This window comes from Eptatretus burgeri, chromosome 1, assembly GCF_056783735.1.
Source record: "Eptatretus burgeri isolate ZD-2024b chromosome 1, Ebu_testis_v1, whole genome shotgun sequence".
In the NCBI taxonomy this organism is placed as follows: domain Eukaryota; kingdom Metazoa; phylum Chordata; class Myxini; order Myxiniformes; family Myxinidae; genus Eptatretus; species Eptatretus burgeri.
The window spans coordinates 81,998,385-82,010,528 of NC_140961.1; the positions used below are offsets into that span (position 1 = coordinate 81,998,385).

Genomic DNA, 12,144 nt, shown 5'->3' on the forward strand with positions numbered 1-12,144 from the left:
GTGTGGTGAAGAGTTAGATAAGTTTGGCCAAATGTGTATAGGAATTTGATGTTGCCATTCTGGTATGCCAGCATGCTGGTCTTTTGTCATCCATATCACTTCATAAGGCTGTGAAGATACTATGCTCCTATTTATACTATTGGTATGAAACTGCAACTTGTCATCATGTTTATTTTCTTTGTTTGTTTTGTGTATATGTATGCAAAATGTGTGCATGTCCAGATTCCATAAAGAATGCAAAAGCTGTGGAGATACTTACTGTTGTGAAAGAGGAAATATTTCATAATAAATGATTTTATATCATAAGGTGTGAACAATTGTTCACCAGCTTTTGCTTTGAGATTTTGCAAGCAAGATTTTGCAACCTACTATTGCACTCGGAGTGGATGCTAAGTTATGTCTCTCAACGATCATGTTGTTATCTTTAACCAGACTGTGGCATAATGGTTGGAGCATTCACACTGATTATGGTAGGTTGGTGGTTTGAATGCTGGCCAAGTCACACCAAAGACTTTAAAAATGGTGTGTGAAGCTTCCTCACTTGAGGCTCAGCATTTACAAAGGATGGAAAATGGACAAACAACTACAGGTTGGCAAGAACAGCATATTATATTAACATGACTGTCATGAGTGTTGTCCTATTAATGTATAATGTGGTGTCTGTCAGGTTAACAAAACTTTGTGCATCAATCTGGGCAAATTCATTACAATCAAAATATATCATAGGAGTGGATATACTGTAAGTGGTGCACATAATAAAGTATGAGGATTTGGGAGGGAGTTAGCCGACCTAATACATTTCAATGATAAGTTGCAAGTTCAGGAGTGTTGCAGAAAGGTTCTTGGAGAACTTGAGCATGCTGGGTACTGGCATGCAGTCAATTTCTTCTTCTTTAATGGCCACAATTTTTTCCATGTTCTTGTTGCGTTTTGGCCAAACTGTTTTACGAATCCACTGGACAAGTCTGATGCTCAACTAAGGTTAGGGCACGAATTTGGAATTTTGCCATGGTGCCGGTGATAGCTCAACTACTCTTTGCAAAGGACACTGCCAACTAATGTTGGCAAATGGGAAGCCAGTTTAACGTCCATCTGAGGGACGGCACACCCAATGATGAATCACTCTGCCTGTGAAACATTTGTGAGACCAACTGGCTAAACGCACGATTGATGTTTTATTTATAGCATAACAAAAGCAATAATTAAAAATGCAGTATCCCACCTATCAGGCCAAAACAGATTGGATTTCCATCCTCATGGATTTAAACTGAGCTCTGGAAAGCAAGGACAGAATGCATTGCCAATAATTCCATCTTGGCAATATCAGGTGGTTTCTGCATTAGTCTATTTCACATTCCTATCTGAACTGATGTCTCATGATGCTGGGAATGGTGGTCCACCTTCTATACACGATATGAATATGAGTTTGCCCATTGCCTCATAAGGTCGTTTCAATTCGCATAAAGTTAGGCCAAGTGCTGACACGTTTTTATTTGACTTGTATCTCCCAAAATGTTCAAAGATTGTTTCTAGGGTTAAAATGTCTCAGGAATCGAATCTCGCCATCTGACAAAAATATACTTGGACACTTTTTCACAAATTAGCATTCAAGTGTGGCATCCTCAAAGAAACAAAACCCTCAAGAAACAAAATATCACTCAAAAATATTTTGTGCAAAATCTCTCATGCCCAAAAATGGTTCACCAGATTTACTTGAGTAAAATTGTATCCAATATATCATAATAGATCTACTCCCAGATATACCTGATGATGGTGAAGAACACCTGCATAACTTCCTTTCATCCACAAGTTATTGACCTTATGTATGGGATTGGCCTCTCAAAATGGCTGAGATCTGCAAAGAGGCATCTTGGAATTCATCACTCCAGGCCTGGCCCTTCTCAACGTAATTCAGCAGGTTATCTTTTACAGGATCAACATCCTTCTTCCCAGAAGTGAGACTGCATTTTATTGTCAGCATCATGAGTAAATGGATTTCTTGTAGATTGATGATCAGCAATCACTCTGCTTAGTTCTTCATTCTCCTTCTGAACACTGTAATCCTTTAGGTATTTTTGTGGTGTCTTCCAATGAGCTTATGGCTGCCTTGGATAGAAGTTTACAAACTATATGGAGCTGTGCACTGCTCTTATCACCATCCATTGCTTCTTTGCTGTTTCAGACTGCGATGAATGCTATTCCTGTTAACTATGATGCAGCATCGACATTCACTGTCTCCTCTTGTGTCATATCTACTGGCTTGCGTGTTGGTTCATCTCACCAAGTGGGCTCCCCCTTCGAACAAATGACACACACTAGGATGTGTGTTGTCCATATTGAGAAGTGATAAGTGGTAGCAAACATTCCATCTGGTATAATTGGGCCTACTACAGGAAAAGAATACTGAGTATCATTGGCTCAAGAGAATAGATGAACAGGTCCATATTATTTGACTTGCATTCCTGGCTGAACAACAAAATTAGATTCATGAGCTTGACATTGATAATCCAGTACTTGACTCCTTTCATGCTGACCAGTTAGTGTCTTCTTTGTTATACATTGGAAAGAAGGCGATTGCGAATGGAATATTATTATTATTATTATTATTATTATTATTATTATTATTATTCATTTTGTTTGTGTACATCGTTGAGGCTCATGGAAGAGCTGGTGCACTGAAATGATCAGGACATAACAGGATGCAAAAGGAAGAGCAGAGACACTCGTAAAAGCAGCAGAGTAGAAGGCCAAGATAGAGGGAGACATTGGACAAACAAAGGGTATGGGAAGGAATGGTGGGTGGGAGATGATGCATGGGATGGACAAGATGATGCATGGGGTGGACAAGATGGATACAGAAGGAAATCCCAATGAGGGAAAACTGGAAATTTGGATTGAGGAGGGATTGGTGTGGGTTAACGAGGGTAGAAATATAATTATTTTGAATTGGGGATGATCTGAGAATGTGGTGAATGGCTATCTTGATGACATGGAAGGAAGAATAAGATTGAAGAAAATGTGGAAATTGGTTTCATAGCTGGGGGAAAAAAATAGGAACAAATGAGTGAAGGTGGGCTGTGATATTGGATGTATGTAGTTTCTCACTAGATTTGGGTTGATGGTGGACCGTGTGTGTCATGCAGAAACCTGGAAACCTGGTGGGGGACAATGCATGAAAATAGCAGAGGATGCAAAAGCAGAAAGGAGGTGGTAGAAGACAGAGAGACTACCAACCTGATTTGATTGAGATTTTTTAACATAATGAAGGGTGTTGGCAAGATAGGTTTAATGGAGTCTTTCAGCAGAGTGATGCTCCCAAAGGACAAGGAGAAATAGCTTGAGAGTAAAGGAAATGAGAGTTGGGACAGTTTTAAAGCAGTGGTGCTTCAGTTGAGAGTGGTTAATGTATGGAATGATCTCCCTGGAAAGGTAGCGGTTGTGGGGCAGGTGGATAAGTTTATATCTTAATTAGATTGTTACCTGGATGCAATAGAGATAGAGGAGTAGGGGATGTTGGCATGACTTGTCAGTAGCTTGTGTGTGGATGGGTGATAATAGTGGGTTTGGGTGCAGCGTAGGCATGTAGGTGTAGAATGCAGATATGGTCTTTGACTTTCTTGTTACTCATGGAAGCTCTCCAGGCTAATTTACAATCTGGAAATAGAAAGAAAAGTATGCCATGCAACAATCACCACTACTAAAATTATCATCACCACTAAACATACACTACAATTATATGAGCAACAATTCATGTGCTTAAAGTAAAAACATTCTTGTGCTCCAGTGACTTCAAAAGTGAAAATAGGAAACTGTATTGGGATAAATATGATAAAAATAAGGAATGTATATATAAATATAATTGATACATTTTATATGCATTCAGATAAAATTTACACTAGTAAATATGCTTTACCACTTTTGGGTATGAGTAATTTTGCTCAAAATACTCTTGACAGTGACACACTGTGAAGTTAATTTGTGAAAAAAAATTGCGATTTATTTATTTATTTATTTATTTATTTTTCTTTTTCAGACAATAACATTCATATTCTTGACACACTTTTACTCTAGAAACAACCTTCAAACCTTTTGGGAGATAAAAGTAAAAATATAAGTGTGTCATCTCTTGGATTATACTAACGTCTTTGCTTTCCCAGCATCATGAGACATCGGGACAGATAGGAATCCAAAACAGTTGAACGTCTTTGTCCTGCACATGATTTATGAACCAAAGATCAATGTGAAAAAAATGCTGTTGTGAAAGCAAAAAATAAGTGCAAAGAAATCACAAAGGACATCAGATTTGTTGGTGCATCATGATTTTCAAGTCATATCTAACAGAATCAGAAAAGCTAAAACTGGGTGAAAGGAGCTTTGATTGAAAAGTTTTCAGAGGGAGTGAATGGCTCCATAGTCAGTTGCTTTACTTTGTGCTTTGACGAGCTATTTATTGTCCTTTCAATTGAAACTGTGGACTTCCGGCGGTGCTAGCTCCTCGAACAAAGCTGCCCGTTCTAGTAAACTCCATCCCTGACCAGCGGGCAGCATTTTAATGGTTACTAATGGAAGAAAGTCTGTGTGAAAGTAACAAAACAGTTCTTCCTTTTTACTCACATATGCCTTAATGAATGGCACCATTTTCCTTCCTTTTAGTTAAACATATACAGCAAGTTATAGTTTGCATCAGCTTCAAAACTGTTTTCTCATATTCCATGCTAGTCACATATCAAAGGTCACTACAATTGATGGGGAAGTAATAAAAACATTTTATAAAATGCAAAAGGATGTAGGGATGTTCCTCCAAAAAGTATATAAACAAGGTATGGACGGTCACTAGAAATGATCATGTGAAACCATTGCTTTCCAATGATTATTGTTTTGTTGCAATACAACTTTTGAAATAATGTTGTCATCTTTTTTTCGTATGTGGTGGGTAGCATCATTTGCTGTGTGTCTCAGCTGCTAATGCAATGTTCCCTGTACCTTAGAGCAGGAATGTGTAATTTGTTCAGGGTCCCCAAGAAAGATCATTGACTCTTTTGCAAAGGACACTGAGATCTTAAACAGCCGCCAACTAATTCTTTCAAATTACATGCCTAGTTTTACATCCATCTGAGGGTTGGCACATACATTGATCAATTGCCCTGCCTGTAAAACATGGGGTGTGAGATTCAAACCCAGGCTCTTCAGCTTGGAGGTGAGTGTGCATATCTCTGGGCTATCAGACCAACCCCAACAAAATAAACCACTTCACAATGTGAAAGGTCACATTGGATATTTGTTGAGTACAATCCACTGTAATTGTTACTTGTAATGAAAGTCCCCATGTGTTCTCTCTTCACCATGTACTTCCTGCCCCATGCGTGCTTTCCACCATTCTCCTCTTCACTCCCCCACCTACAGCCACACATGCACTTGCTTCATAGATTCCTTTCTCCCACATGCACTTGACTTTTCCTCAAAGTCTATGCACACTTGATTTCACCTTCTACTCAACTACTTGTGCAAGCATATAGCCATCATTGATTGTCCTGTGCCCCTCATGAGATATATCGGCAGAATGGCATTTCCTACATCTAAAGTGAATAAAATTTATTTGTATTTCCCTGAAAAAATACTTATTCCCATTATCTGACTCCTTGTGGATTATTTGTTAAAATTGATTGAAACATTTGCTGGGGTTAATTCCTGAATTGGTTCAAATTCAGACATTAAATCCTGCTCAGGCTCCTTCCAAATTATGTAAACTTACTCATACTTTAACACCATTAAATTTAGGGAACATACTACTTTTGAATCAATTACTCACTTCACATGGTTCAGGTCATTTTCTTATTAGCACGATAACGCTGTGAGGGGAAATTTTGTGGAGTAGACAGCAGTATATGAAGTATTTGATCATAGTCATTATATGCTGTGCCTCCATAACCTGTAAGAGAATAATCAAAGGTTACATGGTGTCCTCTGCGATAAGTGTCGTTCTTATTCAGACATTGGAAAATCTCAGTCCAACTACCCAAAAGGAGATACGGTCAATTAAAGAGTTTAGAAATGACTTCATACAGGCATGGTTTTGCCAACGAATTTTCTCACAAGGCTCTCTGGTTACAATCCATCATTTCCAAAAAGCTTGTTTGAAGAGGTGCATTTTGTTACCTAATCTGAGGCATGATCTTCTCTTCTACAAGGTTCCCAGAACAGCTTAAAGAATTGCACCCTTCACCATCACCGATAACTTAAAACATTCCATTTGCATTGTCTCACAGCTGTCAAAGGCCTCTTCAGATTGTACAAAGTTTGTAATTCGCTAAAATACACCAGGACTTTGACCTGCAAAATTTATCACGTGCGATGATGTTTAAAAAGAGCTTGCCATATATTTCATTTGTGAAAGAAGAACTGGAATTCCAACATTCTGACGTCACCAAATGCTATCATCTTCTAGTTCCGGGAATAGTTATGCATTTTGGGCTGTCTGGAAGTTCACATATTACGTAATTGGGGGAACTAAGACAAGATGTGACTGGAGGAATCACTTGTTACAGGTCCAAACTTGTATCAGTTGGACCTGAAACTTACTGAGGAACAAAAACACTAAGAGTAAAAAAAAAAGTAAAGCCAGTTCAGTTTCAAATAAGAGAGCGTAGTGTTACACTCTATGGTCTCCAGAAATGGAAACTTTGGAACAACACAAATTAAAGCGTGTGAACATTCACACTAATTAACGATCATTCATTTTACACACAGCACAACTCATACAAACTTGTTTGTATTTAACATCTTAAAAGGAATTAATTCAGTGGAATGCGAAAGCACTTCCTTATTAATTGTGAAACAATATTTCGTGCAATGACGCTTTCACACATTGTTAAATCTCTGTTTAATTGTTAGTTGCAAAATTGAAGATTCACAAGTATGTTGGATATTGTCTGTTATTCTGTCTGTTGAGAGATTGGGCCAAAATGATACACAGCACAATATCTCAAAAGGTTTTGGAGGGATTCATACAAAACTTGGTGGACAGGCTGGGTTTGTCACGAGAAAGAAATTATTCAGTTTTGGTGAAGATCCGAATCCATATGTGGATACGACCATTATTTAATTTTTAACTGATTCTTCACCATTGAGAGATGGGGCTAAAAACGAAATTGCATGATATCTCAAACTTATGGACGGATTTGGATAGAACTTGGTGGACATGTTGGGTGTGTGAAAAGGACTAATTGATACAATTGTGGTGAAGGTCTGAATCCGGTTGCGGATTCGAAAATTTTTAAAGTGATTCCTCACCGTTGGGAAATAGGGCCAAAAACGATATATAGTGCATCGTCTCAAAAGGTTATGGATGGATTCTGCAGAAACTTTTTAGACCAGTGTGTGTGTGAAAAAGACAAATTGATTCAATTTCGGTGAAGATTCCAATCCGGATCCGGATATGAGATTTTTTTTTAAAAGTGATTCTTCACCATTGAGAGATGGGTCAAAAACTATGTTTAGCATGATTTCTCTAAAAGTTGTGGATGACTTGTGAAAAAATGAGGTGGAAGAGTTGTTTAGGTGAAAAGAACAAGCCAATTTGATTTTCGTTAAGGTCCAGATTCAGATCTTACCTATCAGTGGGATACAAAATTTAAACTGTTCAGCCTGATGGAGGTATGCGCTCCACCCAGTGCCGTTCTGTTTTGCCAACTGTCACTCGATGATTGATTTTTCTTTCTGTCTGTTATTCTGTTTATTTGTCAGTCTGCTTGTCTGTCTAACATGTTAATTGTATACAGGTCACATTTTTACTCCATTATTCACGAAACTTAACCACCTGATGGAGGTCGTGGTCAGCCGGAAGACGAATTTTTGAGGTCAATAAGGAAAATACCAAGGTCACATAAATCATCAAGTTTCATCCAATTTACTTGGGGTGTGTGTGTGTGTGTGTGTGTGTGTGTGTGTGTGTGTGTGTGTGTGTGTGTGTGTGTGTGTGTGTGTGTGTGTGTGTGTGTGTGTGTGTGTGTGTGTGTGTGTGTGTGTGTGTATATAAATATAATGCCTGGTTTTGGCTTAATAGTTAGGGTGTTGTGCTTGGGATGCTCGGATCCTGAGTTCAAATTCCACTCACCTGTTGAATTAATACCAGATGGGGTTGACTCTGCCTGTCATCCTTTCAAGGTTGGAAAAATGAGTGCCAGCTTGCTGGAATCCTGTGTCAGAGTGGTGACCTATCCAGGATTGTGCCCAATAGCCAAGGAGACTGCTAAGGCAGCAACCAACACTCTGCAAAGAGTATGGTACCAATGGATGGATGTATGGATACTTAAATACATATATATATATATATATATATATATATATATATATATATATATATATATGTACATGTACATATACAAATACAAGGTGGGGCATTTATCAATGCTGTAAAAAAAATTATGAACATGATAAATACATTACTGCATATAGGACATGGTTGTAAAGCACTGAGATCAGAAATTATGCTTAGACATAATACAGTTACTTCAAAATTATATCTGACAAATGGGCTTGGTTGGAATTGTTGCATTCCTGACAGTGAATCAGCATATTATTCATTACTGCATGTTATGTGGTTTGAGCAATTGGGTGGATTGTTGAATCGATGTTTTCCTTCAATTCTTTGATGCATGCAGGTGATTTCTCATCTGTAGGTCACAGTGTTCCACTATTCAAAACTTTCAGGCATCACCTGCAAAAATGAGGAAAAAAAATAGTTATTCCCTTCTTTCCCCAACCAGAATGATGAAAAATGTTTCAGATATTAATGCCCCCCACCGTTTATAGAAACAAAAAACACCGTGAAGCCTTGACTGAAGCCCCGCTCACCCAAATAATTATGTTTCTTAATTATATCCCGTTTGAACGTCAGTTTCACCGTAACTATGTCTATTATTTACATACTATTGGAAAGTACCTTTTAAACCTTTACACCCCTTAGACTGCTGAGACCCATTCGTCCTTTTAAGACCCTTTAAACACCATTAGACATGTACATTCTTTCAACCCCTTTGACCCCTCTATACCTTTGGACTGGGCCTTGACACCCGGAAGATCCCTTAAAAGTTGACTGTAGCATCCATCAAATCCCTTTTCGTGAGTGGAAGTGAGAGTCCATGCTTCACTTACATATAAAGCAGGATGAACTCAGTTGTTCACTAAACTCAATGGACTTACTAACCCAATTGTTGACTGAACTCAACTGACTGAACAAGTCCACTTTCCAATAATTCTGCTATGGACATTTTTATTGATTTAAAATTAAAGCTCAATTATTTTTGTTATCACTCCTTATTATTTTATTCCTTCATTACTATAGTTACACCAAGTATGATTCATATTGTACATTCTAAATGAAACTTGGCCCTGCAGGCACAGTTTTTGATGTCATCCTCAAAACGCATGATGCTGGTTGTTCCCCCCCCCCCCCATTCTGCTTATTAGAACATTCTTTGCTCCTTCTCTGACTTGGTATGGAATACTTTCCATCACATGCACGTGCTTGCAGGTGTATTAATAAAGAGGGTTGGAGGGCTGGTGGGCTTCAGCATGGAGAGCCATGGCGTGGGTAGCAATCTGCACACTAAGAAGCCCCCTGGTCTTTCGCTTCATCTTCCTCCTCACACTGAAGAGCTACCTGCTGTTCTGGTGAGTGCAAAGCTTGTGTTGAACACACATCCAGTAAGAACTTTTGTGGACATTAATGTGAGATTGTCAAAAAGAGCAATGAACCACAGCTTGAGCAAAAGTATGCAAGACCTTAAAAACTTTTACTTGTCTTACATTAACTAAAAAGTCTGTGATATAATTGAAGACCACAAGGGGAAAAACAGAGATGTCAGGATAAGTCAATTTTGAAGAAACTGAAAAACAAAGTTTCAAGACTTTGGTGGACTGTTTAATAACTGTCATATAGATTTCTTTTCCAGTAAAAGGAAGAGTGATCATTGGCCGATCAAATTAAGCATGTCGCATTTGCCAAGCTTCTGTGTTATTTAATTTAAGAGCAAAGAACGAATCAATGTTGCAAACTGACATCACTGGTTATTCCCTTGTTTCATAAATTCCATGCAATTTTAACCCAAGATGTGTAGCAAATTCATGCTTGTGGGTTATTAGCATACATTACATGACTTTGGTGATCACAGATTATTTTTTTCAACATTAAACGCTCATTGTTTTTTTGTTTGATTGGTGTTCAACGCCATACTCAAGGGTATTTCACTTATATGACGACGGATTCTCCATTTCTTACTCCGTACTACTTAATATGATGAAAAACCGGGAGGAAACCAAGGATAAACCACCCCCGCGATAGCCGAAGTCACCTCATGTGACTCCCTCATATACCTAAGCAGGTTGATTGGGCGGTGGGTACATCGAATGAGGATGGGTACTCAGACGCGCTAACCATTAAGCCATGGCGTGGGTCCTATAAAAGTCACAATAAAGGTTTGACCAGGCTTGAACCACGATATGCACCAACTACGGAGCCCATGATATAACCAAATAGTCCATTGTAGTGCTCAGAGTTTATGCTGTGAAAGTTTTACCTTTCATTTTTTAGTTTCTCAACTCTGAATATTATGGTGGAACAGTTAACATGAATGAAAGGGAGATAACCAGGAGTAAAGTACTGACAATTCTTGATTTCTACTTGTTCAGCTTTGACAACACTTGTTTTTTCATTGCATGGCTAAACTTTATACCATATAAATTATGTGACACCCCTGGTTATTTGTTAAAGTAATATTGTGAGAGGAAACCTTATGTTGCCAACTATTGGCAGGTGCAATAACCCTGAAATTTATAAAAAGTGACATCTCTGGTTTTTCCCTTGTGGTCTTCAATTGTATTTACCTCATGGAAGAACAATACAGAGTTAATAAATTGTTGCAGACCCTGAGTTGCAGTGGTACGACGGTGTGGTTATCTCTGGTTCTCCCCGGATTCACTGGGAATCGAGGCCATCACACACGAATAACTTAATGTTGTGGCGGGTCGATAATCGACCGCGAACGCCAACAACTTGACCACGTGACTTAGGGTCCTACGTCTGACAACCGTTTACCTAAGAACACGTGATCTCCTTACTGGGAAATCATGCCCTCGGCAATTGTGCCGTTGTTATCTTTATTAGATCTTGATTAATGCGGCCAGGCTTTCTGCTAGCACCATGCCGGACTGATATGAGAGCCATTTATTTTTGGAATTATAACCTCCCAGCTAATCTACATATGGATGTTGCTGGACCATTGGAAGAAAGGACAACCAGATTTGAAATACAACAAGAATAATTTATTTACAATGAGTGATGAGGGGTACGGAAAAGAGGGAAGAGAACTTAATGGTTTTAATGGTGCAAAAGGGAGAAATGGGAGGAAGGATTCTGTTAAACAGATGATGTCAGGTTTATCAGCAGTGACCTGGATTGAGAGATCTCTCAGGTTTGGGTAGAAGCCTCAGATGATTGAGGTCTACACAGTTTGAGGCAGGGGATGCGGCGTTTGCAGGGTGTGGGATTGGAGAAAGCTTTGGCGAGGCAAGGTGAGTGTGAGGCTTTGATGGGAAGGGTGAGGAGGAATCCTTGAGTGTGTGGTGTGAGGGGGAAGATTTTATGAGTTGAGTGAGGGCAGAGATTTGAGGGGTGGGTGAGCATGAAGCTTTGAGAGGGTGGGGTGAGGGGGTATGCAGAAAGAGGGGAATTTAATTGGAGGGATGCAGAAGTGGGATTACATGAGGGTGTAACATGGGTGAGTGCATCAAGGTTTCCCATTGAATGTGGAAACTGCCTCACAGAGGTGTGTCTCTTCCTACCATAACTGTTAGCTTCACATCACATAATTTATGAAGAGTAGGCAAGTTAGCACTGGCACTCTGAAAAAATTACAAGTTCCTCCTCAAATCGCCTCCTGTAGAACATCAGGCTTGGCCAGCTAATTTGTGAAAGACTTGAGCCAAAAACGTTTCTCTGACCCTTAAAAGAATCCCACAAGTTGGTGAGAGAGAAGTCAGAGAATCTGGAAGCTGAAGAGCACCAGCAATGTGCCAGTGATAGTTGGAGCAATGGGAGTGATAAATATGAACCTCACTGAGATCTTTAAAATGATACCGGGAATG

The 12,144-nt window shown here is 39.0% G+C and overlaps 1 protein-coding gene across 1 annotated transcript in view; it reads left to right on the top strand.

Annotated features, from left to right (window-relative positions):
• LOC147034841 (inactive rhomboid protein 1-like) overlaps positions 1 to 12,144 on the top strand; it is a 112,895-nt gene that overhangs the window by 37,845 nt on the left and 62,906 nt on the right. The window contains exon 2 of the mRNA XM_085890340.1: positions 9,533 to 9,672. Coding sequence (XP_085746466.1) covers positions 9,574 to 9,672 — 99 coding nt within the window. The 5' untranslated portion in view covers positions 9,533 to 9,573. The remainder of the gene's footprint in view (positions 1 to 9,532; positions 9,673 to 12,144) is intronic.